Genomic DNA, 27,953 nt, shown 5'->3' with positions numbered 1-27,953 from the left:
ACAGAACACATTTATTAATGGTGTCTTTATTGGGTTACAGGCAAACAGTAATTTGACAACAATGTTAAATAGTATCCAGGTACATGAGTGATTGGTCGATTTCCCAGGCATTGCAGCTGTGCTTTTCCACAGGAATATGAATGTTCCATCCAATGTCAGAAACATACTTTTTGTATTGCCGTATTCTCGCACTTTTAATAGTGTCTGTCAAATTGTGAGTGAGATATGCTTTTTATTCCTCTATCGCCACCATCAGCCTTTGGGTCAACATTATTCTTGAGAAAATCATTTAGTTAAACCTATTCCTGAACTAAAAAACTAAAGTATGGATAGTCTCCATAGAGAATCCTTTTAGGTCCAGGAAACCGGCCCATAGTGCATTGATTCTTTTGACATGACATGAAGTTTTTGCAAAACTTCAAACTCAGCTCTCATAGACCACTGTTGTGGGGCAAGTGTGAACTGCCAAGTTCATGTGCCAACTTTGAGTAACTTTCCTTGCCATTCAAGACAAGGAACAGGTTATAAGCAATTTCCTGGGTCATGACTACTTTATTAGTGTCCCCTTTCAGCTGCCCCCGACAACAATGGTTTAGGTCTGCTGAGGCCAACCTAACCCTCTGTGTCTGGGTTACTGTCATTGCTGATTATTGACCCAACCTTGCAATGTAAATGCTTTTCAATTAGGACTGACTGAGTGAATCCCAGACCCCACTGAAGTTCATGAAGGGAACCATTGCTCATATCAAAAGAATCAAGTGTATTTTGTACTTCTTCAGTCACTGCTAGTATCCATTACTTCACTGTGAATTCATCCCATCTGAGAACATAATAGCACATTTGTTTGTTGTAATTGTGGATGTATAGAGAAAGAGATGCAGAAATAACCAAATTAAATACATTAGAATGACACGCTTATAAATGAATTTACAAGGCTTTTACACTTACAAAATACTGGCTTAAAGAACAACAGCTGTCCCTGAGAAAATGATAGAATAGCGCTTTGTTTACTGCAAATTCCGTGTGTATAAAAATAAGAAAACTAAAAGTATAAAATAACTTGTTTTGACAAATTATGACGACAAATCGTGATAAGAGTCCATTCAGTATCCAGTGCACCTTTAACAAAAGCTGTAAAGAGATGTAATAAATACATGTTTCATAATAAATATAACAAATAAATAAAGCTACATGTTGCTCTCTCTAGATCTAATATTCAGTGCAAACTTAGTTGACCATCATTGTAAATACATAGCACTGCGATACTGCACAACCCTTACAACACCGCATATAAATCAGGTTGTTGCATATCATCATCTCGACATGATTTCTTATCACTTGGGCGTCGTAGAATAGAGATCATACGTGATGTAACTGAATGAATGATAACTGATGGTGTTGTATCACAATTCATATTACTGAACCAGATTTTTTCCCACACAGCCTTTACATAGCAAATGTATTTATTTTAAGCCCCACTGATATAGTTGGGACTATACTATGTTCTCCTCCTCTTCTTCTTCACACTCCCTTCCGCAGCAGTCACAACAGCGGCAGCAGCCACAGCAGTAGCGCCAAAGCCACCGTAGCAACCTGCTGAATGGAGAAGCCTCTGCTCTTACTACGCTCATCTGAGCATCCTCTATCACTGTGTGCTCCTCTGATTGACCCTGGAGCTCCAGTGATGAACTGGCGAATGTCATATCCACTGTGGTTTGCTCTGTTTCTTGACTTATTTCTGCCAGCATACTGTACTCCTCTGTCGTTGAGTCCTCCATCAACCACATTCTCTCTTCTTCTATGGTTAATACCACGTCTGAGGTTTGGACACCTTTGTCACTTGTCTCCAGTGTTTCCATCTCTTTTTCCATATGAACCTGCAGTCTCTCGATCTCTCGGAACATCTCCACTTTTAGCATCTCAAGCTCCTGGTCCTTCTCCTGAAGTTTCCTCCTACCTCTGTCCCACTCTGTTTGCCGAGCTTGGCTGTCTCTCTCCAACTCTTCCTTCATCTTCTTTAGCTCTTCTTTCTCTCTTTGTATCCTTGTTCTCTGTACCAACTCGTGTCTCTGAATCACTGCTAGTCTTCCCTCTAGATGTTCTTTCATCTCATGAACTCTGTGCTTAATCTTCTCAATCTCCTCCTTTTCTGCCTGAGCCTCCTGACGGATTTTCTCCAAATGATCTCTCTTTGGGAGCCTTTCATCTGTTGCTCTCATTTGTTCTAGATCATCTCTGTCCTTCTTGACTGAGTCCATCGTTTCGTCCTGTGTCTGAAGTGTCTCAACCGTGCTTTGTTCGGGTTCATCCTTTATTTTTTCTGTCTGTGTTGTGTCTGAGATGAAGACAACTTCATCACTCTGTTTCTGAACGCTGTCTTCTCTTTCCTCCAGCAGAGGCGCCTCCATCATTGCTGCACCCTTTCTTTTGTCAATCTTCTCCTTCGGTCTTTCTATTTCAGCTGCCATGTGTTCCAACTCATCCATCTCCGACCTCGTCTTTCCCAGTTCATCTCTCTCTCTTTCCACCAAGTCCATATTGTTCATCATCTCCTGTCGCTGTCTTTCCATATCAGTCTTAAATTGCTCAAGAGTGTCCCTCTCGTCCCTTAAGACGGCGGTAATTTGTTCAATTTCGCATCTCTGCCGCGTAATCATAGACTTCATTTGTTGCAGGTCATCCTTCTCCCTTTCAATCATGGCCTTGTTAGAGTCTATTTCTTCTCTCTCACTTTGCATCTTAATGTTCATCAGCTCTAAATATGCCTTCTCTTGCTCCATCTCCTCAATGATTCTCACATTGTCCTCCATTTGCTTTTGTATTTGGATAGCCATTTCCTCTGCACCCTCGTTCTCCATGGTTTCCTCCACAACGTTCTCCAGATCTTCCAGCGCTCTCTGGGACTCTATGTTAACCCGTTCTAACCCCTCCGTCTCCCTCCCTGTCTTCTTTTTAATGTCCTTAGTTTCCTCCTTTCTTTCTGTTTCTTTTAGGCGTTCAAGTTCTTCTCTGTCGTGTTTCAGAGTTTCCATCAGGTTGTCTTCCATTTGATCTTTCTGTTCCTCTGTTTCAGCCTTTATCCTCGCCACATCCTCCCTCTCCCTCTTTGTCATTTCAATGATGGCTTCCACCTCCTCTGTTTGTTTTTGCACGCCAGCAAGCTTCTCTTCCAGTTCATTCTTTTCCATGATTATAGCATTTTGTGTTTTGCCCATCTGTTCTATTTGTCTGTCGATGTCCATTTGAATGTTTTCCAGCTCTTCTTTCTTGACATTTAACTCTTCCATTTGTGTTGCAATGTCATCTCTCTGTACTTGTATTTCAGCATTAATCTGCTCTAAATTTTCTTTCATCTTCCCAATATTCTCTTTCATACTCTGCTCTTCCTCTGTCAGTGAAGCCATCTGATTTTTCACTCCATCTTCTTCTCCTTCTAACTCAACTCTTCTTTGTTCCAGCCGACTAATATCAATTTCTGTCGTTTCCTTGGTGTTCTCCAGTTCTTGTATTTCTTTCTCCATCTTCACTTTAATTTGTTCCAAGTTACGTTTCTCCTTTGATGTCATGTCCTTCAGGTTGAATGTTTCTTGTTTCTCTGTCTTTATCTCAGCTTTCAACATTTCCAGTTCAGGGCTCTTTGTCTTGATATCCTCACTAACACGTTCAATTCCCTCCTGACCCTTCTGGATTTGAGCAGCCCTGTCCTTAACATTCTCCTTTTCCCTCTTTGTCTCTTCCACGAGGTTGTCTAGATTATCTGACCGTTTCTGTAAATCATTCTTGATCTTTTCAATCTCAGCCTTCTCATCCTGTATCTTTTGATTGTTCTCCTCTATTTCCTGTCTTTGTTTTCCTATTTCAGACTTCATGGATTCCAACTCATCCCTCTCTATCATTGCCAGCCTGTTGGTTTGTTCCAGGTCCTCTTTCTCTTTGTCTATGTCATGACCTTCAACTTCTTCCATGTCCCCTTTGAGCTGTTCCTCCAAGCTGTCTTCCATGGGCTCTGTCTGTGTTTGTGCTTCAGCCTTTATCACAGCTGTTGGTTCCATGATTTTATCCATCTCCTCCCTTTGTTTTTGCAAGGCAGCATTCCTCTCGTCCAGTGGATTCTTTCCCACAAATATGTATTTTCTCATGTCATCATGTTCTACTTTCTGTCTGTCTAGATCAGCTTGAATGTTTTCCAACTCTGCTTTTTTGACATTTAACTCAGCCATTTGGGCTGCAATGTCCTCTCGCTGTAATTGTATTTCAGCATTGATCTGCTCTTGGTTGTCTTTCATCTTCTCGATATCCTCCCTCATTTGTCGTTGTTCTTCTTTCAGTTGTCTCTCTATTACAACCTTTGTCGCTTCCAGCCTTTCCATATCGATTGCTATCTTGATCTTGGTATTATCAATTTCTTCTCTTTCTCTTTCCATCTCAATCTTCATTTTTTCCAGATATTTCTGATCCTTTAATACAATGTCCTTGATGTTCTCCGTTTCTTCCTTCTCTACCTCCACTTTTGTAAATTCCAGTACTTGTCTTCTTATCTCGGGTTCTACCATGACACTTTCAATTTCCTCCTTTTCCATCTGGAATTGGACAGCCATGCCCTCAACATTCTCCTTTCTGCTCTTCATTTGTAAATCAGCCTTGATGTGTTCCAGCCCACCCTTTTCATCTAGTATATTTTGTTTGTCTTCTTCTATTTCCTTTCTCTGGTTTTGTAGTTCCTCCTTTTCTCTGTAAATATCGGTCCACATGTTTTCCAGCTCTCTCTTTTTGACATCCAACTCTTCCATTTTACTTTCAATACCATCTCTCTTCAGCTGTATTTCAGTGTCTAGGTTTTCTTTCATCTTCCTGATATCCTCCCTCATTCTTTGGTGTTCCTCCTTCAATTCAGCAATCTCCATCTTAATCCTTTCCAGATCATCCTTTTCCTTGATCATCTTTTGTTTGTCTTGTTCAATTTGCTGTCTTTGGTTTTGCATGTCCTTTTTTTGTCTGTCGATATCTGTCATAACACTTTCCATCTCAGCCTTTTGGACATTCAGCTCCTCCATCTTGCTTTCAATGTCTTCTCTCTGTGGTTGTATTTCAGCTTTGATCTGCTCGAGACTGTCTTTCATCTTGCAAATTTCTTCCCTCATTCTTTGCTCTTCCTCTTTCAGTTCAGCCATCAACATTTCTGCTTCATATTTATCATTCTCGATCTCAGCTTTTCTCTGTCCCAGCTCATCCATCTCCGTCACCATCTTGCCCTTGGTGATCTCAAATTCGTTACTCTCCCTTTCCACTTCAATCTTAATTTTGTCCATGTTGTCTTTTTCTTTTGAGATAATTTCCATGATATTATCTGTTTCTCGTTTCTTTGTCACAATCTCAGATTCCATCACTTCCTGATTAGCTTTTGCTCTCTTGATATCTTCAATAACACTTTTCATTTCCTCCCTTTCTTTCTGGATTTGTTCTATTTCCTCCAATTGTCTCTGGGTTTCAGACTTCATCAGATCAAACTCATCTCGTTCTTTCATGGTCAATCCCTTCTTTCTCTCAAAGGCTTCTTTTTCCTTATGTATCTCCTCCTTTACATCTTCAAGTTGTTGTCTTTCCCTCGTGAGCTTTTCCTTCCAGTCTTTTTCCATAGCCTCGGTCTGTACTTCTGCTTCAGCCTTCAAGCTCGTCAAGTCTTCACTTTGTCTTTTCATCAGTTCAAGACTGATATCAAATTCCTCTTTCTCCTTGCTCATCTTACCTCGCCTCTCTTCCAACTGATCTTTCTCTTTCAGTGTTTCATCCTTCCTGTTGTTCACTTCCTTCTTCTCTCTTTCTAGTTCTTCACGCATTTTCTCCAACTCAAGCAATTTTGCATTCAGCTGGTCCTTTTCACTGTCAATTTCATCTCTAAGTCTTTTGATTTCACAACTTTCCTGCTTTAAGATGTCCATCTTCCTTCCTATTTCTTCCCGCATTCCATCGTCTTCCTCTTTGAGCCTAGCCATCTTGTTATCCATGTTGTCTTTTTCTCTCACCATTTCTGCCTCTTTCACTCTCAGTTCACCCATTGAGCTTTGTATCATTTCCTTGTCATTGTTCACCTCTAGCAACTGTTTTTTCATGTCCGTCGTCATTTGTTCCAAATGTTCTTTCTCTTTCCTTTGGTCTTCCATGTGAGATTCTGTCTCCTCTCTCTGTTGGTGTATCTCACTCCTCATTTGTTCCAGCTCCTCTCTCTCCTTTGTTAGCACATCCCGACTGTCTTCGATGTCTTGTTTCTCTCTTTCAATCTTGTCAGTCATGAGTTCCAGTTCGTTCTGCTTTTGTTTGTTCTTTTCCATAAAACCCACCATTTCTTCTCTTTGTTTTTGAGTTTGGATAGCCAGTTCTTCAACCTTCCCCCTCTCCTGTCTTGTCTCATCCATGAGCTGATTGATGTCTTCAGACCGTCTTTCTAACTCAGCTTTGATCTGATCCAGCTTTTCCTTCTCCACACGAATGTCTTGTTTGTTTTGTTCTATTTCCTCCAATTGTCCCTGGGTTTCAGACTTCATCAGATCAAACTCATCTCTTTCTTTCATGATCAATCCCTTCTTTCTCTCAAAGGCTTCTTTTTCCTTCTGTATCTCCTCCTTTACATCTTCAAGTTGTTGTCTTTCCCTCGTGAGATTTTCCTTCCAGTCTGTTTCCATAGGCTCGGTCTGTACTTCTGCTTCAGCCTTCAAGCTCGTCAAGTCTTCCCTTTGTCTTTTCATAAGTTCAAGACTGATATCCAATTCCTCTTTCTCTTTACTTATCTTACCTCGCCTCTCTTCCAACTGATCTTTCTCTTTCAGTGTTTCATCCTTCCTGTCTTTCACTTCCTTCTTCTCTCTATCTAGTTCTTCACGCATTTTTTCCAACTCAAGCAATTTTGCATTCAGCTGGTCCTTTTCACTGTCAATTTCATCTCTAAGTCTTGTGATTTCACAACTTTCCTGCTTTAAGATGTCCATTTTCCTTCCTATTTCTTCCCGCATTCTATCCTCTTCCTCATTGAGCCTAGCCATCTTGTTATCCATGTTGTCTTTTTCTCTCACCATTTCTGCCTCTTTCACTCTCACTTCACCCATTGAACTTTGTATCATTTCCTTGTCATTGTCCACCTCTAGCAACTGTTTTTTCATGTCCGTCGTCATTTGTTCCAAATGTTCTTTCTCTTTCCTTTGGTCTTCCATGTGAGATTCTGTCTCCTCTCTCTGTTGCTGTATCTCACTCCACATTTGTTCCAGCTCCTCTCTCTCCTTTGTTAGCACATCCCGACTGTCTTCAATGTCTTGTTTCTCTCTTTCAATCTTGTCATTCATGAGTTCCAGTTCGTTCTGCTTTTGTTTGTTCTTTTCCATAAAACTCACCATTTCTTCTCTTTGTTTTTGAGTTTGGATAGCCAGTTCTTCAACCTTCCCCCTCTCCCGTCTTGTCTCATCCATGAGCTGATTGATGTCTTTAGACCGTCTTTCTAACTCAGCTTTGATCTGATCCAGCTTTTCCTTCTCCACACGAATGTCTTGTTTGTTTTGTTCTATTTCCTCCAATTGTCCCTGTGTTTCAGACTTCATCAGATCAAACTCATCTCTTTCTTTCATGGTCAATCCCTTATTTATCTCAAAGGCTTCTTTTTCCTTCTGTATCTCCTCCTTTACATCTTCAAGTTGTTGTCTTTCCATCGTGAGCTTTTCCTTCCAGTCTTTTTCCATAGCCTCGTTCTGTGCTTCTGCTTCAGCCTTCAAGCTCGTCAAGTCTTCCCTTTGTCTTTTCATCAGTTCAAGACTGATATCCAATTCCTCTTTCTCCTTGCTCATCTTACCTCGCCTCTCTTCCAACTGATCTTTCTCTTTCAGTGTTTTATCCTTCCTGTTGTTCACTTCCTTCTTCTCTCTTTCTAGTTCTTCACGCATTTTCTCCAACTCAAGCAATTTTGCATTCAGCTGGTCCTTTTCACTGTCAATTTCATCTCTAAGTCTTTTGATTTCACAATTTTCCTGCTTTAAGATGTCCATCTTCCTTCCTATTTCTTCCCGCATTCCATCCTCTTCCTCTTTGAGCCTAGCCATCTTGTTATCCATGTTGTCTTTTTCTCTCACCATTTCTGCCTCTTTCACTCTCAGTTCACCCATTGAACTTTGTATCATTTCCTTGTCATTGTCCACCTCTAGCAACTGTTTTTTCATGTCTGTCGTCATTTGTTCCAAATGTTCTTTCTCTTTCCTTTGGTCTTCCATGTGAGATTCTGTCTCCTCTTTCTGTTGCTGTATCTCACTCCTCATTTGTTCCAGCTCCTCTCTCTCCTTTGTTAGCACATCCCGACTGTCTTCGATGTCTTGTTTCTCTCTTTCAATCTTGTCAGTCATGAGTTCCAGTTCGTTCTGCTTTTGTTTGTTCTTTTCCATAAAACCCACCATTTCTTCTCTTTGTTTTTTAGTTTGGATAGCCAGTTCTTCAACCTTCCCCCTCTCCCGTCTTGTCTCATCCATGAGCTGATTGATGTCTTCAGACCGTCTTTCTAACTCAGCTTTGATCTGATCCAGCTTTTCCTTCTCCACACGAATGTCTTGTTTGTTTTGTTCTATTTCCTCCAATTGTCCCTGTGTTTCAGACTTCATCAGATCAAACTCATCTCTTTCTTTCATGGTCAAACCCTTCTTTCTCTCAAAGGCTTCTTTTTCCTTCTGTATCTCCTCCTTTACATCTTCAAGTTGTTGTCTTTCCATCGTGAGCTTTTCCTTCCAGTCTGTTTCCATAGGTTCGGTCTGTACTTCTGCTTCAGCCTTCAAGCTTGTCAAGTCTTCCCTTTGTCTTTTCATCAGTTCAAGACTGATATCCAATTCCTCTTTCTCCTTGCTCATCTTACCTCGCCTCTCTTCCAACTGATCTTTCTCTTTCAGTGTTTTATCCTTCCTGTTGTTCACTTCCTTCTTCTCTCTTTCTAGTTCTTCACGCATTTTCTCCAACTCAAGCAATTTTGCATTCAGCTGGTCCTTTTCACTGTCAATTTCATCTCTAAGTCTTTTGATTTCACAATTTTCCTGCTTTAAGATGTCCATCTTCCTTCCTATTTCTTCCCGCATTCCATCCTCTTCCTCTTTGAGCCTAGCCATCTTGTTATCCATGTTGTCTTTTTCTCTCACCATTTCTGCCTCTTTCACTCTCAGTTCACACATTGAGCTTTGTATCATTTCCTTGTCATTGTCCACCTTTAGCAACTGTTTTTTCATGTCCGTCGTCATTTGTTCCAAATGTTCTTTCTCTTTCCTTTGGTCTTCCATGTGAGATTCTGTCTCCTCTCTCTGTTGCTGTATCTCACTCCTCATTTGTTCCAGCTCCTCTCTCTCCTTTGTTAGCACATCCCGACTGTCTTCGATGTCTTGTTTCTCTCTTTCAATCTTGTCATTCATGAGTTCCAGTTCGTTCTGCTTTTGTTTGTTCTTTTCCATAAAACCCACCATTTCTTCTCTTTGTTTTTGAGTTTGGATAGCCAGTTCTTCAACCTTCCCCCTCTCCCGTCTTGTCTCATCCATGAGCTGATTGATGTCTTTAGACCGTCTTTCTAACTCAGCTTTGATCTGATCCAGCTTTTCCTTCTCCACACGAATGTCTTGTTTGTTTTGTTCTATTTCCTCCAATTGTCCCTGTGTTTCAGACTTCATCAGATCAAACTCATCTCTTTCTTTCATGGTCAATCCCTTATTTATCTCAAAGGCTTCTTTTTCCTTCTGTATCTCCTCCTTTACATCTTCAAGTTGTTGTCTTTCCATCGTGAGCTTTTCCTTCCAGTCTTTTTCCATAGCCTCGTTCTGTGCTTCTGCTTCAGCCTTCAAGCTCGTCAAGTCTTCCCTTTGTCTTTTCATCAGTTCAAGACTGATATCCAATTCCTCTTTCTCCTTGCTCATCTTACCTCGCCTCTCTTCCAACTGATCTTTCTCTTTCAGTGTTTTATCCTTCCTGTTGTTCACTTCCTTCTTCTCTCTTTCTAGTTCTTCACGCATTTTCTCCAACTCAAGCAATTTTGCATTCAGCTGGTCCTTTTCACTGTCAATTTCATCTCTAAGTCTTTTGATTTCACAATTTTCCTGCTTTAAGATGTCCATCTTCCTTCCTATTTCTTCCCGCATTCCATCCTCTTCCTCTTTGAGCCTAGCCATCTTGTTATCCATGTTGTCTTTTTCTCTCACCATTTCTGCCTCTTTCACTCTCAGTTCACCCATTGAACTTTGTATAATTTCCTTGTCATTGTCCACCTCTAGCAACTGTTTTTTCATGTCTGTCGTCATTTGTTCCAAATGTTCTTTCTCTTTCCTTTGGTCTTCCATGTGAGATTCTGTCTCCTCTTTCTGTTGCTGTATCTCACTCCTCATTTGTTCCAGCTCCTCTCTCTCCTTTGTTAGCACATCCCGACTGTCTTCGATGTCTTGTTTCTCTCTTTCAATCTTGTCAGTCATGAGTTCCAGTTCGTTCTGCTTTTGTTTGTTCTTTTCCATAAAACCCACCATTTCTTCTCTTTGTTTTTTAGTTTGGATAGCCAGTTCTTCAACCTTCCCCCTCTCCCGTCTTGTCTCATCCATGAGCTGATTGATGTCTTCAGACCGTCTTTCTAACTCAGCTTTGATCTGATCCAGCTTTTCCTTCTCCACACGAATGTCTTGTTTGTTTTGTTCTATTTCCTCCAATTGTCCCTGTGTTTCAGACTTCATCAGATCAAACTCATCTCTTTCTTTCATGGTCAAACCCTTCTTTCTCTCAAAGGCTTCTTTTTCCTTCTGTATCTCCTCCTTTACATCTTCAAGTTGTTGTCTTTCCATCGTGAGCTTTTCCTTCCAGTCTGTTTCCATAGGTTCGGTCTGTACTTCTGCTTCAGCCTTCAAGCTTGTCAAGTCTTCCCTTTGTCTTTTCATCAGTTCAAGACTGATACCCAATTCCTCTTTCTCCTTGCTCATCTTACCTCGCCTCTCTTCCAACTGATCTTTCTCTTTCAGTGTTTTATCCTTCCTGTTGTTCACTTCCTTCTTCTCTCTTTCTAGTTCTTCACGCATTTTCTCCAACTCAAGCAATTTTGCATTCAGCTGGTCCTTTTCACTGTCAATTTCATCTCTAAGTCTTTTGATTTCACAATTTTCCTGCTTTAAGATGTCCATCTTCCTTCCTATTTCTTCCCGCATTCCATCCTCTTCCTCTTTGAGCCTAGCCATCTTGTTATCCATGTTGTCTTTTTCTCTCACCATTTCTGCCTCTTTCACTCTCAGTTCACACATTGAGCTTTGTATCATTTCCTTGTCATTGTCCACCTTTAGCAACTGTTTTTTCATGTCCGTCGTCATTTGTTCCAAATGTTCTTTCTCTTTCCTTTGGTCTTCCATGTGAGATTCTGTCTCCTCTCTCTGTTGCTGTATCTCACTCCTCATTTGTTCCAGCTCCTCTCTCTCCTTTGTTAGCACATCCCGACTGTCTTCGATGTCTTGTTTCTCTCTTTCAATCTTGTCAGTCATGAGTTCCAGTTCGTTCTGCTTTTGTTTGTTCTTTTCCATAAAACCCACCATTTCTTCTCTTTGTTTTTTAGTTTGGATAGCCAGTTCTTCAACCTTCCCCCTCTCCCGTCTTGTCTCATCCATGAGCTGATTGATGTCTTCAGACCGTCTTTCTAACTCAGCTTTGATCTGATCCAGCTTTTCCTTCTCCACACGAATGTCTTGTTTGTTTTGTTCTATTTCCTCCAATTGTCCCTGTGTTTCAGACTTCATCAGATCAAACTCATCTCTTTCTTTCATGGTCAAACCCTTCTTTCTCTCAAAGGCTTCTTTTTCCTTCTGTATCTCCTCCTTTACATCTTCAAGTTGTTGTCTTTCCATCGTGAGCTTTTCCTTCCAGTCTGTTTCCATAGGTTCGGTCTGTACTTCTGCTTCAGCCTTCAAGCTTGTCAAGTCTTCCCTTTGTCTTTTCATCAGTTCAAGACTGATATCCAATTCCTCTTTCTCCTTGCTCATCTTACCTCGCCTCTCTTCCAACTGATCTTTCTCTTTCAGTGTTTTATCCTTCCTGTTGTTCACTTCCTTCTTCTCTCTTTCTAGTTCTTCACGCATTTTCTCCAACTCAAGCAATTTTGCATTCAGCTGGTCCTTTTCACTGTCAATTTCATCTCTAAGTCTTTTGATTTCACAATTTTCCTGCTTTAAGATGTCCATCTTCCTTCCTATTTCTTCCCGCATTCCATCCTCTTCCTCTTTGAGCCTAGCCATCTTGTTATCCATGTTGTCTTTTTCTCTCACCATTTCTGCCTCTTTCACTCTCAGTTCACCCATTGAACTTTGTATCATTTCCTTGTCATTGTCCACCTCTAGCAACTGTTTTTTCATGTCTGTCGTCATTTGTTCCAAATGTTCTTTCTCTTTCCTTTGGTCTTCCATGTGAGATTCTGTCTCCTCTTTCTGTTGCTGTATCTCACTCCTCATTTGTTCCAGCTCCTCTCTCTCCTTTGTTAGCACATCCCGACTGTCTTCGATGTCTTGTTTCTCTCTTTCAATCTTGTCATTCATGAGTTCCAGTTCGTTCTGCTTTTGTTTGTTCTTTTCCATAAAACCCACCATTTCTTCTCTTTGTTTTTGAGTTTGGATAGCCAGTTCTTCAACCTTCCCCCTCTCCCGTCTTGTCTCATCCATGAGCTGATTGATGTCTTCAGACCGTCTTTCTAACTCAGCTTTGATCTGATCCAGCTTTTCCTTCTCCACACGAATGTCTTGTTTGTTTTGTTCTATTTCCTCCAATTGTCCCTGTGTTTCAGACTTCATCAGATCAAACTCATCTCTTTCTTTCATGGTCAAACCCTTCTTTCTCTCAAAGGCTTCTTTTTCCTTCTGTATCTCCTCCTTTACATCTTCAAGTTGTTGTCTTTCCATCGTGAGCTTTTCCTTCCAGTCTGTTTCCATAGGTTCGGTCTGTACTTCTGCTTCAGCCTTCAAGCTTGTCAAGTCTTCCCTTTGTCTTTTCATCAGTTCAAGACTGATATCCAATTCCTCTTTCTCCTTGCTCATCTTACCTCGCCTCTCTTCCAACTGATCTTTCTCTTTCAGTGTTTTATCCTTCCTGTTGTTCACTTCCTTCTTCTCTCTTTCTAGTTCTTCACGCATTTTCTCCAACTCAAGCAATTTTGCATTCAGCTGGTCCTTTTCACTGTCAATTTCATCTCTAAGTCTTTTGATTTCACAATTTTCCTGCTTTAAGATGTCCATCTTCCTTCCTATTTCTTCCCGCATTCCATCCTCTTCCTCTTTGAGCCTAGCCATCTTGTTATCCATGTTGTCTTTTTCTCTCACCATTTCTGCCTCTTTCACTCTCAGTTCACCCATTGAACTTTGTATCATTTCCTTGTCATTGTCCACCTCTAGCAACTGTTTTTTCATGTCTGTCGTCATTTGTTCCAAATGTTCTTTCTCTTTCCTTTGGTCTTCCATGTGAGATTCTGTCTCCTCTTTCTGTTGCTGTATCTCACTCCTCATTTGTTCCAGCTCCTCTCTCTCCTTTGTTAGCACATCCCGACTGTCTTCGATGTCTTGTTTCTCTCTTTCAATCTTGTCATTCATGAGTTCCAGTTCGTTCTGCTTTTGTTTGTTCTTTTCCATAAAACCCACCATTTCTTCTCTTTGTTTTTGAGTTTGGATAGCCAGTTCTTCAACCTTCCCCCTCTCCCGTCTTGTCTCATCCATGAGCTGATTGATGTCTTCAGACCGTCTTTCTAACTCAGCTTTGATCTGATCCAGCTTTTCCATCTCCACACGAATGTCTTGTTTGTTTTGTTCTATTTCCTCCAATTGTCCCTGTGTTTCAGACTTCATCAGATCAAACTCATCTCTTTCTTTCATGGTCAAACCCTTCTTTCTCTCAAAGGCTTCTTTTTCCTTCTGTATCTCCTCCTTTACATCTTCAAGTTGTTGTCTTTCCATCGTGAGCTTTTCCTTCCAGTCTGTTTCCATAGGTTCGGTCTGTACTTCTGCTTCAGCCTTCAAGCTTGTCAAGTCTTCCCTTTGTCTTTTCATCAGTTCAAGACTGATATCCAATTCCTCTTTCTCCTTACTTATCTTACCTCGCCTCTCTTCCAACTGATCTTTCTCTTTCAGTGTTTCATCCTTCCTGTCTTTCACTTCCTTCTTCTCTCTTTCTAGTTCTTCACGCATTTTCTCCAACTCAAGCAATTTTGCATTCAGCTGGTCCTTTTCACTGTCAATTTCATCTCTAAGTCTTTTGATTTCACAATTTTCCTGCTTTAAGATGTCCATCTTCCTTCCTATTTCTTCCCGCATTCCATCCTCTTCCTCTTTGAGCCTAGCCATCTTGTTATCCATGTTGTCTTTTTCTCTCACCATTTCTGCCTCTTTCACTCTCAGTTCACCCATTGAACTTTGTATCATTTCCTTGTCATTGTCCACCTCTAGCAACTGTTTTTTCATGTCTGTCGTCATTTGTTCCAAATGTTCTTTCTCTTTCCTTTGGTCTTCCATGTGAGATTCTGTCTCCTCTTTTTGTTGCTGTATCTCACTCCTCATTTGTTCCAGCTCCTCTCTCTCCTTTGTTAGCACATCCCGACTGTCTTCGATGTCTTGTTTCTCTCTTTCAATCTTGTCATTCATGAGTTCCAGTTCGTTCTGCTTTTGTTTGTTCTTTTCCATAAAACCCACCATTTCTTCTCTTTGTTTTTGAGTTTGGATAGCCAGTTCTTCAACCTTCCCCCTCTCCCGTCTTGTCTCATCCATGAGCTGATTGATGTCTTCAGACCGTCTTTCTAACTCAGCTTTGATCTGATCCAGCTTTTCCTTCTCCACACGAATGTCTTGTTTGTTTTGTTCTATTTCCTCCAATTGTCCCTGTGTTTCAGACTTCATCAGATCAAACTCATCTCTTTCTTTCATGGTCAAACCCTTCTTTCTCTCAAAGGCTTCTTTTTCCTTCTGTATCTCCTCCTTTACATCTTCAAGTTGTTGTCTTTCCATCGTGAGCTTTTCCTTCCAGTCTGTTTCCATAGGTTCGGTCTGTACTTCTGCTTCAGCCTTCAAGCTTGTCAAGTCTTCCCTTTGTCTTTTCATCAGTTCAAGACTGATATCCAATTCCTCTTTCTCCTTACTTATCTTACCTCGCCTCTCTTCCAACTGATCTTTCTCTTTCAGTGTTTCATCCTTCCTGTCTTTCACTTCCTTCTTCTCTCTATCTAGTTCTTCACGCATTTTTTCCAACTCAAGCAATTTTGCATTCAGCTGGTCCTTTTCACTGTCAATTTCATCTCTTAGTCTTTTGGTTTCACAACTTTCCTGCTTTAAGATGTCCATCTTCCTTCCTATTTCTTCCCGCATTCCATCCTCTTCCTCTTTGAGCCTAGCCATCTTGTTATCCATGTTGTCTTTTTCTCTCACCATTTCTGCCTCTTTCACTCTCAGTTCACACATTGAGCTTTGTATCATTTCCTTGTCATTGTCCACCTTTAGCAACTGTTTTTTCATGTCCGTCGTCATTTGTTCCAAATGTTCTTTCTCTTTCCTTTGGTCTTCCATGTGAGATTCTGTCTCCTCTCTCTGTTGGTATATGTCACTCCTCATTTGTTCCAGCTCCTCTCTCTCCTTTGTTAGCACATCCCGACTGTCTTCGATGTCTTGTTTCTCTCTTTCAATCTTGTCATTCATGAGTTCCAGTTCGTTCTGCTTTTGTTTGTTCTTTTCCATAAAACCCACCATTTCTTCTCTTTGTTTTTGAGTTTGGATAGCCAGTTCTTCAACCTTCCCCCTCTCCCGTCTTGTCTCATCCATGAGCTGATTGATGTCTTCAGACCGTCTTTCTAACTCAGCTTTGATCTGATCCAGCTTTTCCTTCTCCACACGAATGTCTTGTTTGTTTTGTTCTATTTCCTCCAATTGTCCCTGTGTTTCAGACTTCATCAGATCAAACTCATCTCTTTCTTTCATGGTCAATCCCTTATTTATCTCAAAGGCTTCTTTTTCCTTCTGTATCTCCTCCTTTACATCTTCAAGTTGTTGTCTTTCCATCGTGAGCTTTTCCTTCCAGTCTTTTTCCATAGCCTCGTTCTGTGCTTCTGCTTCAGCCTTCAAGCTCGTCAAGTCTTCCCTTTGTCTTTTCATCAGTTCAAGACTGATATCCAATTCCTCTTTCTCCTTGCTCATCTTACCTCGCCTCTCTTCCAACTGATCTTTCTCTTTCAGTGTTTTATCCTTCCTGTTGTTCACTTCCTTCTTCTCTCTTTCTAGTTCTTCACGCATTTTCTCCAACTCAAGCAATTTTGCATTCAGCTGGTCCTTTTCACTGTCAATTTCATCTCTAAGTCTTGTGATTTCACAACTTTCCTGCTTTAAGATGTCCATTTTCCTTCCTATTTCTTCCCGCTTTCTATCCTCTTCCTCATTGAGCCTAGCCATCTTGTTATCCATGTTGTCTTTTTCTCTCACCATTTCTGCCTCTTTCACTCTCAGTTCACACATTGAGCTTTGTATCATTTCCTTGTCATTGTCCACCTTTAGCAACTGTTTTTTCATGTCCGTCGTCATTTGTTCCAAATGTTCTTTCTCTTTCCTTTGGTCTTCCATGTGAGATTCTGTCTCCTCTCTCTGTTGCTGTATCTCACTCCTCATTTGTTCCAGCTCCTCTCTCTCCTTTGTTAGCACATCCCGACTGTCTTCGATGTCTTGTTTCTCTCTTTCAATCTTGTCATTCATGAGTTCCAGTTCGTTCTGCTTTTGTTTGTTCTTTTCCATAAAACCCACCATTTCTTCTCTTTGTTTTTGAGTTTGGATAGCCAGTTCTTCAACCTTCCCCCTCTCCCGTCTTGTCTCATCCATGAGCTGATTGATGTCTTCAGACCGTCTTTCTAACTCAGCTTTGATCTGATCCAGCTTTTCCTTCTCCACACGAATGTCTTGTTTGTTTTGTTCTATTTCCTCCAATTGTCCCTGTGTTTCAGACTTCATCAGATCAAACTCATCTCTTTCTTTCATGGTCAATCCCTTATTTATCTCAAAGGCTTCTTTTTCCTTCTGTATCTCCTCCTTTACATCTTCAAGTTGTTGTCTTTCCATCGTGAGCTTTTCCTTCCAGTCTTTTTCCATAGCCTCGTTCTGTGCTTCTGCTTCAGCCTTCAAGCTCGTCAAGTCTTCCCTTTGTCTTTTCATCAGTTCAAGACTGATATCCAATTCCTCTTTCTCCTTGCTCATCTTACCTCGCCTCTCTTCCAACTGATCTTTCTCTTTCAGTGTTTTATCCTTCCTGTTGTTCACTTCCTTCTTCTCTCTTTCTAGTTCTTCACGCATTTTCTCCAACTCAAGCAATTTTGCATTCAGCTGGTCCTTTTCACTGTCAATTTCATCTCTAAGTCTTTTGATTTCACAATTTTCCTGCTTTAAGATGTCCATCTTCCTTCCTATTTCTTCCCGCATTCCATCCTCTTCCTCTTTGAGCCTAGCCATCTTGTTATCCATGTTGTCTTTTTCTCTCACCATTTCTGCCTCTTTCACTCTCAGTTCACCCATTGAACTTTGTATAATTTCCTTGTCATTGTCCACCTCTAGCAACTGTTTTTTCATGTCTGTCGTCATTTGTTCCAAATGTTCTTTCTCTTTCCTTTGGTCTTCCATGTGAGATTCTGTCTCCTCTTTCTGTTGCTGTATCTCACTCCTCATTTGTTCCAGCTCCTCTCTCTCCTTTGTTAGCACATCCCGACTGTCTTCGATGTCTTGTTTCTCTCTTTCAATCTTGTCATTCATGAGTTCCAGTTCGTTCTGCTTTTGTTTGTTCTTTTCCATAAAACCCACCATTTCTTCTCTTTGTTTTTTAGTTTGGATAGCCAGTTCTTCAACCTTCCCCCTCTCCCGTCTTGTCTCATCCATGAGCTGATTGATGTCTTCAGACCGTCTTTCTAACTCAGCTTTGATCTGATCCAGCTTTTCCTTCTCCACACGAATGTCTTGTTTGTTTTGTTCTATTTCCTCCAATTGTCCCTGTGTTTCAGACTTCATCAGATCAAACTCATCTCTTTCTTTCATGGTCAAACCCTTCTTTCTCTCAAAGGCTTCTTTTTCCTTCTGTATCTCCTCCTTTACATCTTCAAGTTGTTGTCTTTCCATCGTGAGCTTTTCCTTCCAGTCTGTTTCCATAGGTTCGGTCTTTACTTCTGCTTCAGCCTTCAAGCTTGTCAAGTCTTCCCTTTGTCTTTTCATCAGTTCAAGACTGATATCCAATTCCTCTTTCTCCTTGCTCATCTTACCTCGCCTCTCTTCCAACTGATCTTTCTCTTTCAGTGTTTTATCCTTCCTGTTGTTCACTTCCTTCTTCTCTCTTTCTAGTTCTTCACGCATTTTCTCCAACTCAAGCAATTTTGCATTCAGCTGGTCCTTTTCACTGTCAATTTCATCTCTAAGTCTTTTGATTTCACAATTTTCCTGCTTTAAGATGTCCATCTTCCTTCCTATTTCTTCCCGCATTCCATCCTCTTCCTCTTTGAGCCTAGCCATCTTGTTATCCATGTTGTCTTTTTCTCTCACCATTTCTGCCTCTTTCACTCTCAGTTCACCCATTGAACTTTGTATCATTTCCTTGTCATTGTCCACCTCTAGCAACTGTTTTTTCATGTCTGTCGTCATTTGTTCCAAATGTTCTTTCTCTTTCCTTTGGTCTTCCATGTGAGATTCTGTCTCCTCTTTTTGTTGCTGTATCTCACTCCTCATTTGTTCCAGCTCCTCTCTCTCCTTTGTTAGCACATCCCGACTGTCTTCGATGTCTTGTTTCTCTCTTTCAATCTTGTCATTCATGAGTTCCAGTTCGTTCTGCTTTTGTTTGTTCTTTTCCATAAAACCCACCATTTCTTCTCTTTGTTTTTGAGTTTGGATAGCCAGTTCTTCAACCTTCCCCCTCTCCCGTCTTGTCTCATCCATGAGCTGATTGATGTCTTCAGACCGTCTTTCTAACTCAGCTTTGATCTGATCCAGCTTTTCCTTCTCCACACGAATGTCTTGTTTGTTTTGTTCTATTTCCTCCAATTGTCCCTGTGTTTCAGACTTCATCAGATCAAACTCATCTCTTTCTTTCATGGTCAAACCCTTCTTTCTCTCAAAGGCTTCTTTTTCCTTCTGTATCTCCTCCTTTACATCTTCAAGTTGTTGTCTTTCCATCGTGAGCTTTTCCTTCCAGTCTGTTTCCATAGGTTCGGTCTGTACTTCTGCTTCAGCCTTCAAGCTTGTCAAGTCTTCCCTTTGTCTTTTCATCAGTTCAAGACTGATATCCAATTCCTCTTTCTCCTTGCTCATCTTACCTCGCCTCTCTTCCAACTGATCTTTCTCTTTCAGTGTTTCATCCTTCCTGTTGTTCACTTCCTTCTTCTCTCTTTCTAGTTCTTCATGCATTTTCTCCAACTCAAGCAATTTTGCATTCAGCTGGTCCTTTTCACTGTCAATTTCATCTCTAAGTCTTTTGATTTCACAATTTTCCTGCTTTAAGATGTCCATCTTCCTTCCTATTTCTTCCCGCATTCCATCCTCTTCCTCTTTGAGCCTAGCCATCTTGTTATCCATGTTGTCTTTTTCTCTCACCATTTCTGCCTCTTTCACTCTCAGTTCACCCATTGAACTTTGTATCATTTCCTTGTCATTGTCCACCTCTAGCAACTGTTTTTTCATGTCTGTCGTCATTTGTTCCAAATGTTCTTTCTCTTTCCTTTGGTCTTCCATGTGAGATTCTGTCTCCTCTTTTTGTTGCTGTATCTCACTCCTCATTTGTTCCAGCTCCTCTCTCTCCTTTGTTAGCACATCCCGACTGTCTTCGATGTCTTGTTTCTCTCTTTCAATCTTGTCATTCATGAGTTCCAGTTCGTTCTGCTTTTGTTTGTTCTTTTCCATAAAACCCACCATTTCTTCTCTTTGTTTTTGAGTTTGGATAGCCAGTTCTTCAACCTTCCCCCTCTCCCGTCTTGTCTCATCCATGAGCTGATTGATGTCTTCAGACCGTCTTTCTAACTCAGCTTTGATCTGATCCAGCTTTTCCTTCTCCACACGAATGTCTTGTTTGTTTTGTTCTATTTCCTCCAATTGTCCCTGTGTTTCAGACTTCATCAGATCAAACTCATCTCTTTCTTTCATGGTCAAACCCTTCTTTCTCTCAAAGGCTTCTTTTTCCTTCTGTATCTCCTCCTTTACATCTTCAAGTTGTTGTCTTTCCATCGTGAGCTTTTCCTTCCAGTCTGTTTCCATAGGTTCGGTCTGTACTTCTGCTTCAGCCTTCAAGCTTGTCAAGTCTTCCCTTTGTCTTTTCATCAGTTCAAGACTGATATCCAATTCCTCTTTCTCCTTGCTCATCTTACCTCGCCTCTCTTCCAACTGATCTTTCTCTTTCAGTGTTTCATCCTTCCTGTTGTTCACTTCCTTCTTCTCTCTTTCTAGTTCTTCATGCATTTTCTCCAACTCAAGCAATTTTGCATTCAGCTGGTCCTTTTCACTGTCAATTTCATCTCTAAGTCTTTTGATTTCACAACTTTCCTGCTTTAAGATGTCCATCTTCCTTCCTATTTCTTCCCGCATTCTATCCTCTTCCTCTTTGAGCCTAGCCATCTTGTTATCCATGTTGTCTTTTTCTCTCACCATTTCTGCCTCTTTCACTCTCAGTTCACCCATTGAACTTTGTATCATTTCCTTGTCATTGTCCACCTCTAGCAACTGTTTTTTCATGTCTGTCGTCATTTGTTCCAAATGTTCTTTCTCTTTCCTTTGATCTTCCATGTGAGATTCTGTCTCCTCTTTCTGTTGCTGTATCTCACTCCTCATTTGTTCCAGCTCCTCTCTCTCCTTTGTTAGCACATCCCGACTGTCTTCGATGTCTTGTTTCTCTCTTTCAATCTTGTCATTCATGAGTTCCAGTTCGTTCTGCTTTTGTTTGTTCTTTTCCATAAAACCCACCATTTCTTCTCTTTGTTTTTGAGTTTGGATAGCCAGTTCTTCAACCTTCCCCCTCTCCCGTCTTGTCTCATCCATGAGCTGATTGATGTCTTCAGACCGTCTTTCTAACTCAGCTTTGATCTGATCCAGCTTTTCCTTCTCCACACGAATGTCTTGTTTGTTTTGTTCTATTTCCTCCAATTGTCCCTGTGTTTCAGACTTCATCAGATCAAACTCATCTCTTTCTTTCATGGTCAAACCCTTCTTTCTCTCAAAGGCTTCTTTTTCCTTCTGTATCTCCTCCTTTACATCTTCAAGTTGTTGTCTTTCCATCGTGAGCTTTTCCTTCCAGTCTGTTTCCATAGGTTCGGTCTGTACTTCTGCTTCAGCCTTCAAGCTTGTCAAGTCTTCCCTTTGTCTTTTCATCAGTTCAAGACTGATATCCAATTCCTCTTTCTCCTTGCTCATCTTACCTCGCCTCTCTTCCAACTGATCTTTCTCTTTCAGTGTTTCATCCTTCCTGTTGTTCACTTCCTTCTTCTCTCTTTCTAGTTCTTCATGCATTTTCTCCAACTCAAGCAATTTTGCATTCAGCTGGTCCTTTTCACTGTCAATTTCATCTCTAAGTCTTTTGATTTCACAACTTTCCTGCTTTAAGATGTCCATCTTCCTTCCTATTTCTTCCCGCATTCTATCCTCTTCCTCTTTGAGCCTAGCCATCTTGTTATCCATGTTGTCTTTTTCTCTCACCATTTCTGCCTCTTTCACTCTCAGTTCACCCATTGAACTTTGTATAATTTCCTTGTCATTGTCCACCTCTAGCAACTGTTTTTTCATGTCTGTCGTCATTTGTTCCAAATGTTCTTTCTCTTTCCTTTGGTCTTCCATGTGAGATTCTGTCTCCTCTTTCTGTTGCTGTATCTCACTCCTCATTTGTTCCAGCTCCTCTCTCTCCTTTGTTAGCACATCCCGACTGTCTTCGATGTCTTGTTTCTCTCTTTCAATCTTGTCATTCATGAGTTCCAGTTCGTTCTGCTTTTGTTTGTTCTTTTCCATAAAACCCACCATTTCTTCTCTTTGTTTTTGAGTTTGGATAGCCAGTTCTTCAACCTTCCCCCTCTCCCGTCTTGTCTCATCCATGAGCTGATTGATGTCTTCAGACCGTCTTTCTAACTCAGCTTTGATCTGATCCAGCTTTTCCTTCTCCACACGAATGTCTTGTTTGTTTTGTTCTATTTCCTCCAATTGTCCCTGTGTTTCAGACTTCATCAGATCAAACTCATCTCTTTCTTTCATGGTCAAACCCTTCTTTCTCTCAAAGGCTTCTTTTTCCTTCTGTATCTCCTCCTTTACATCTTCAAGTTGTTGTCTTTCCATCGTGAGCTTTTCCTTCCAGTCTGTTTCCATAGGTTCGGTCTGTACTTCTGCTTCAGCCTTCAAGCTTGTCAAGTCTTCCCTTTGTCTTTTCATCAGTTCAAGACTGATATCCAATTCCTCTTTCTCCTTACTTATCTTACCTCGCCTCTCTTCCAACTGATCTTTCTCTTTCAGTGTTTCATCCTTCCTGTCTTTCACTTCCTTCTTCTCTCTATCTAGTTCTTCACGCATTTTTTCCAACTCAAGCAATTTTGCATTCAGCTGGTCCTTTTCACTGTCAATTTCATCTCTAAGTCTTTTGATTTCACAACTTTCCTGCTTTAAGATGTCCATCTTCCTTCCTATTTCTTCCCGCATTCTATCCTCTTCCTCTTTGAGCCTAGCCATCTTGTTATCCATGTTGTCTTTTTCTCTCACCATTTCTGCCTCTTTCACTCTCAGTTCACCCATTGAACTTTGTATCATTTCCTTGTCATTGTCCACCTCTAGCAACTGTTTTTTCATGTCTGTCGTCATTTGTTCCAAATGTTCTTTCTCTTTCCTTTGGTCTTCCATGTGAGATTCTGTCTCCTCTTTCTGTTGCTGTATCTCACTCCTCATTTGTTCCAGCTCCTCTCTCTCCTTTGTTAGCACATCCCGACTGTCTTCGATGTCTTGTTTCTCTCTTTCAATCTTGTCATTCATGAGTTCCAGTTCGTTCTGCTTTTGTTTGTTCTTTTCCATAAAACCCACCATTTCTTCTCTTTGTTTTTGAGTTTGGATAGCCAGTTCTTCAACCTTCCCCCTCTCCCGTCTTGTCTCATCCATGAGCTGATTGATGTCTTCAGACCGTCTTTCTAACTCAGCTTTGATCTGATCCAGCTTTTCCTTCTCCACACGAATGTCTTGTTTGTTTTGTTCTATTTCCTCCAATTGTCCCTGTGTTTCAGACTTCATCAGATCAAACTCATCTCTTTCTTTCATGGTCAAACCCTTCTTTCTCTCAAAGGCTTCTTTTTCCTTCTGTATCTCCTCCTTTACATCTTCAAGTTGTTGTCTTTCCATCGTGAGCTTTTCCTTCCAGTCTGTTTCCATAGGTTCGGTCTGTACTTCTGCTTCAGCCTTCAAGCTTGTCAAGTCTTCCCTTTGTCTTTTCATCAGTTCAAGACTGATATCCAATTCCTCTTTCTCCTTACTTATCTTACCTCGCCTCTCTTCCAACTGATCTTTCTCTTTCAGTGTTTCATCCTTCCTGTCTTTCACTTCCTTCTTCTCTCTATCTAGTTCTTCACGCATTTTTTCCAACTCAAGCAATTTTGCATTCAGCTGGTCCTTTTCACTGTCAATTTCATCTCTTAGTCTTTTGGTTTCACAACTTTCCTGCTTTAAGATGTCCATCTTCCTTCCTATTTCTTCCCGCATTCCATCCTCTTCCTCTTTGAGCCTAGCCATCTTGTTATCCATGTTGTCTTTTTCTCTCACCATTTCTGCCTCTTTCACTCTCAGTTCACACATTGAGCTTTGTATCATTTCCTTGTCATTGTCCACCTTTAGCAACTGTTTTTTCATGTCCGTCGTCATTTGTTCCAAATGTTCTTTCTCTTTCCTTTGGTCTTCCATGTGAGATTCTGTCTCCTCTCTCTGTTGCTGTATCTCACTCCTCATTTGTTCCAGCTCCTCTCTCTCCTTTGTTAGCACATCCCAACTTTCTTCGATGTCTTGTTTCTCTCTTTCAATCTTGTCATTCATGAGTTCCAGTTCGTTCTGCTTTTGTTTGTTCTTTTCCATAAAACCCACCATTTCTTCTCTTTGTTTTTGAGTTTGGATAGCCAGTTCTTCAACCTTCCCCCTCTCCCGTCTTGTCTCATCCATGAGCTGATTGATGTCTTCAGACCGTCTTTCTAACTCAGCTTTGATCTGATCCAGCTTTTCCTTCTCCACACGAATGTCTTGTTTGTTTTGTTCTATTTCCTCCAATTGTCCCTGTGTTTCAGACTTCATCAGATCAAACTCATCTCTTTCTTTCATGGTCAATCCCTTATTTATCTCAAAGGCTTCTTTTTCCTTCTGTATCTCCTCCTTTACATCTTCAAGTTGTTGTCTTTCCATCGTGAGCTTTTCCTTCCAGTCTTTTTCCATAGCCTCGTTCTGTGCTTCTGCTTCAGCCTTCAAGCTCGTGAAGTCTTCCCTTTGTCTTTTCATCAGTTCAAGACTGATATCCAATTCCTCTTTCTCCTTGCTCATCTTACCTCGCCTCTCTTCCAACTGATCTTTCTCTTTCAGTGTTTTATCCTTCCTGTTGTTCACTTCCTTCTTCTCTCTTTCTAGTTCTTCACGCATTTTCTCCAACTCAAGCAATTTTGCATTCAGCTGGTCCTTTTCACTGTCAATTTCATCTCTAAGTCTTTTGATTTCACAATTTTCCTGCTTTAAGATGTCCATCTTCCTTCCTATTTCTTCCCGCATTCCATCCTCTTCCTCTTTGAGCCTAGCCATCTTGTTATCCATGTTGTCTTTTTCTCTCACCATTTCTGCCTCTTTCACTCTCAGTTCACCCATTGAACTTTGTATCATTTCCTTGTCATTGTCCACCTCTAGCAACTGTTTTTTCATGTCTGTCGTCATTTGTTCCAAATGTTCTTTCTCTTTCCTTTGGTCTTCCATGTGAGATTCTGTCTCCTCTCTCTGTTGCTGTATCTCACTCCTCATTTGTTCCAGCTCCTCTCTCTCCTTTGTTAGCACATCCCAACTTTCTTCGATGTCTTGTTTCTCTCTTTCAATCTTGTCATTCATGAGTTCCAGTTCGTTCTGCTTTTGTTTGTTCTTTTCCATAAAACCCACCATTTCTTCTCTTTGTTTTTGAGTTTGGATAGCCAGTTCTTCAACCTTCCCCCTCTCCCGTCTTGTCTCATCCATGAGCTGATTGATGTCTTCAGACCGTCTTTCTAACTCAGCTTTGATCTGATCCAGCTTTTCCTTCTCCACACGAATGTCTTGTTTGTTTTGTTCTATTTCCTCCAATTGTCCCTGGGTTTCAGACTTCATCAGATCAAACTCATCTCTTTCTTTCATGGTCAATCCCTTCTTTCTCTCAAAGGCTTCTTTTTCCTTCTGTATCTCCTCCTTTACATCTTCAAGTTGTTGTCTTTCCATCGTGAGCTTTTCCTTCCAGTCTGTTTCCATAGCCTCGGTCTGTGCGTCTGCTTCAGCCTTCAAGCTCGTCAAGTCTTCCCCTTGTCTTTTCATCAGTTCAAGACTGATATCCAATTCCTCTTTCTCCTTGCTCATCTTACCTCGCCTCTCTTCCAACTGATCTTTCTCTTTCAGTGTTTCATCCTTCCTGTTGTTCACTTCCTTCTTCTCTCTTTCTAGTTCTTCACGCATTTTCTCCAACTCAAGCAATTTTGCATTCAGCTGGTCCTTTTCACTGTCAATTTCATCTCTAAGTCTTTTGATTTCACAACTTTCCTGCTTTAAGATGTCCATCTTCCTTCCTATTTCTTCCCGCATTCCATCCTCTTCCTCTTTGAGCCTAGCCATCTTGTTATCCATGTTGTCTTTTTCTCTCACCATTTCTGCCTCTTTCACTCTCAGTTCACCCATTGAGCTTTGTATCATTTCCTTGTCATTGTCCACCTCTAGCAACTGTTTTTTCATGTCCGTCGTCATTTGTTCCAAATGCTCTTTCTCTTTCCTTTGGTCTTCCATGTGAGATTCTGTCTCCTCTCTCTGTTGCTGTATCTCACTCCTCATTTGTTCCAGCTCCTCTCTCTCCTTTGTTAGCACATCCCGACTGTCTTCGATGTCTTGTTTCTCTCTTTCAATCTTGTCATTCATGAGTTCCAGTTCGTTCTGCTTTTGTTTGTTCTTTTCCATAAAACCCACCATTTCTTCTCTTTGTTTTTGAGTTTGGATAGCCAGTTCTTCAACCTTCCCCCTCTCCCGTCTTGTCTCATCCATGAGCTGATTGATGTCTTCAGACCGTCTTTCTAACTCAGCTTTGATCTGATCCAGCTTTTCCTTCTCCACACGAATGTCTTGTTTGTTTTGTTCTATTTCCTCCAATTGTCCCTGTGTTTCAGACTTCATCAGATCAAACTCATCTCTTTCTTTCATGGTCAAACCCTTCTTTCTCTCAAAGGCTTCTTTTTCCTTCTGTATCTCCTCCTTTACATCTTCAAGTTGTTGTCTTTCCATCGTGAGCTTTTCCTTCCAGTCTGTTTCCATAGGTTCGGTCTGTACTTCTGCTTCAGCCTTCAAGCTTGTCAAGTCTTCCCTTTGTCTTTTCATCAGTTCAAGACTGATATCCAATTCCTCTTTCTCCTTGCTCATCTTACCTCGCCTCTCTTCCAACTGATCTTTCTCTTTCAGTGTTTCATCCTTCCTGTTGTTCACTTCCTTCTTCTCTCTTTCTAGTTCTTCATGCATTTTCTCCAACTCAAGCAATTTTGCATTCAGCTGGTCCTTTTCACTGTCAATTTCATCTCTAAGTCTTTTGATTTCACAATTTTCCTGCTTTAAGATGTCCATCTTCCTTCCTATTTCTTCCCGCATTCCATCCTCTTCCTCTTTGAGCCTAGCCATCTTGTTATCCATGTTGTCTTTTTCTCTCACCATTTCTGCCTCTTTCACTCTCAGTTCACCCATTGAACTTTGTATCATTTCCTTGTCATTGTCCACCTCTAGCAACTGTTTTTTCATGTCTGTCGTCATTTGTTCCAAATGTTCTTTCTCTTTCCTTTGGTCTTCCATGTGAGATTCTGTCTCCTCTTTTTGTTGCTGTATCTCACTCCTCATTTGTTCCAGCTCCTCTCTCTCCTTTGTTAGCACATCCCGACTGTCTTCGATGTCTTGTTTCTCTCTTTCAATCTTGTCATTCATGAGTTCCAGTTCGTTCTGCTTTTGTTTGTTCTTTTCCATAAAACCCACCATTTCTTCTCTTTGTTTTTGAGTTTGGATAGCCAGTTCTTCAACCTTCCCCCTCTCCCGTCTTGTCTCATCCATGAGCTGATTGATGTCTTCAGACCGTCTTTTTAACTCAGCTTTGATCTGATCCAGCTTTTCCTTCTCCACACGAATGTCTTGTTTGTTTTGTTCTATTTCCTCCAATTGTCCCTGTGTTTCAGACTTCATCAGATCAAACTCATCTCTTTCTTTCATGGTCAAACCCTTCTTTCTCTCAAAGGCTTCTTTTTCCTTCTGTATCTCCTCCTTTACATCTTCAAGTTGTTGTCTTTCCATCGTGAGCTTTTCCTTCCAGTCTGTTTCCATAGGTTCGGTCTGTACTTCTGCTTCAGCCTTCAAGCTTGTCAAGTCTTCCCTTTGTCTTTTCATCAGTTCAAGACTGATATCCAATTCCTCTTTCTCCTTGCTCATCTTACCTCGCCTCTCTTCCAACTGATCTTTCTCTTTCAGTGTTTCATCCTTCCTGTTGTTCACTTCCTTCTTCTCTCTTTCTAGTTCTTCATGCATTTTCTCCAACTCAAGCAATTTTGCATTCAGCTGGTCCTTTTCACTGTCAATTTCATCTCTAAGTCTTTTGATTTCACAATTTTCCTGCTTTAAGATGTCCATCTTCCTTCCTATTTCTTCCCGCATTCCATCCTCTTCCTCTTTGAGCCTAGCCATCTTGTTATCCATGTTGTCTTTTTCTCTCACCATTTC

General features: G+C 40.9%; 1 protein-coding gene across 1 annotated transcript in view; it reads right to left on the bottom strand.

Moving 5' to 3' along the window:
- Window positions 1–8: 8 nt before the first annotated feature.
- The window catches only part of LOC110489253 (titin), a 29,149-nt gene continuing 1,204 nt past the window's right edge, over window positions 9–27,953 (bottom strand). Inside the window, exon 1 of the mRNA XM_036971071.1 lies at window positions 9–27,953. This exon is cut by the window's right edge and continues 1,204 nt beyond it. Coding sequence (XP_036826966.1) covers window positions 1,494–27,953 — 26,460 coding nt within the window. The 3' untranslated portion in view covers window positions 9–1,493.

This window comes from Oncorhynchus mykiss, chromosome 32 (genome assembly GCF_013265735.2).
Source record: "Oncorhynchus mykiss isolate Arlee chromosome 32, USDA_OmykA_1.1, whole genome shotgun sequence".
In the NCBI taxonomy this organism is placed as follows: Eukaryota; Metazoa; Chordata; class Actinopteri; order Salmoniformes; family Salmonidae; genus Oncorhynchus; species Oncorhynchus mykiss.
Note: the sequence above shows the minus strand (reverse complement) of the source record. Positions and strands in the feature narration are given on the sequence as shown.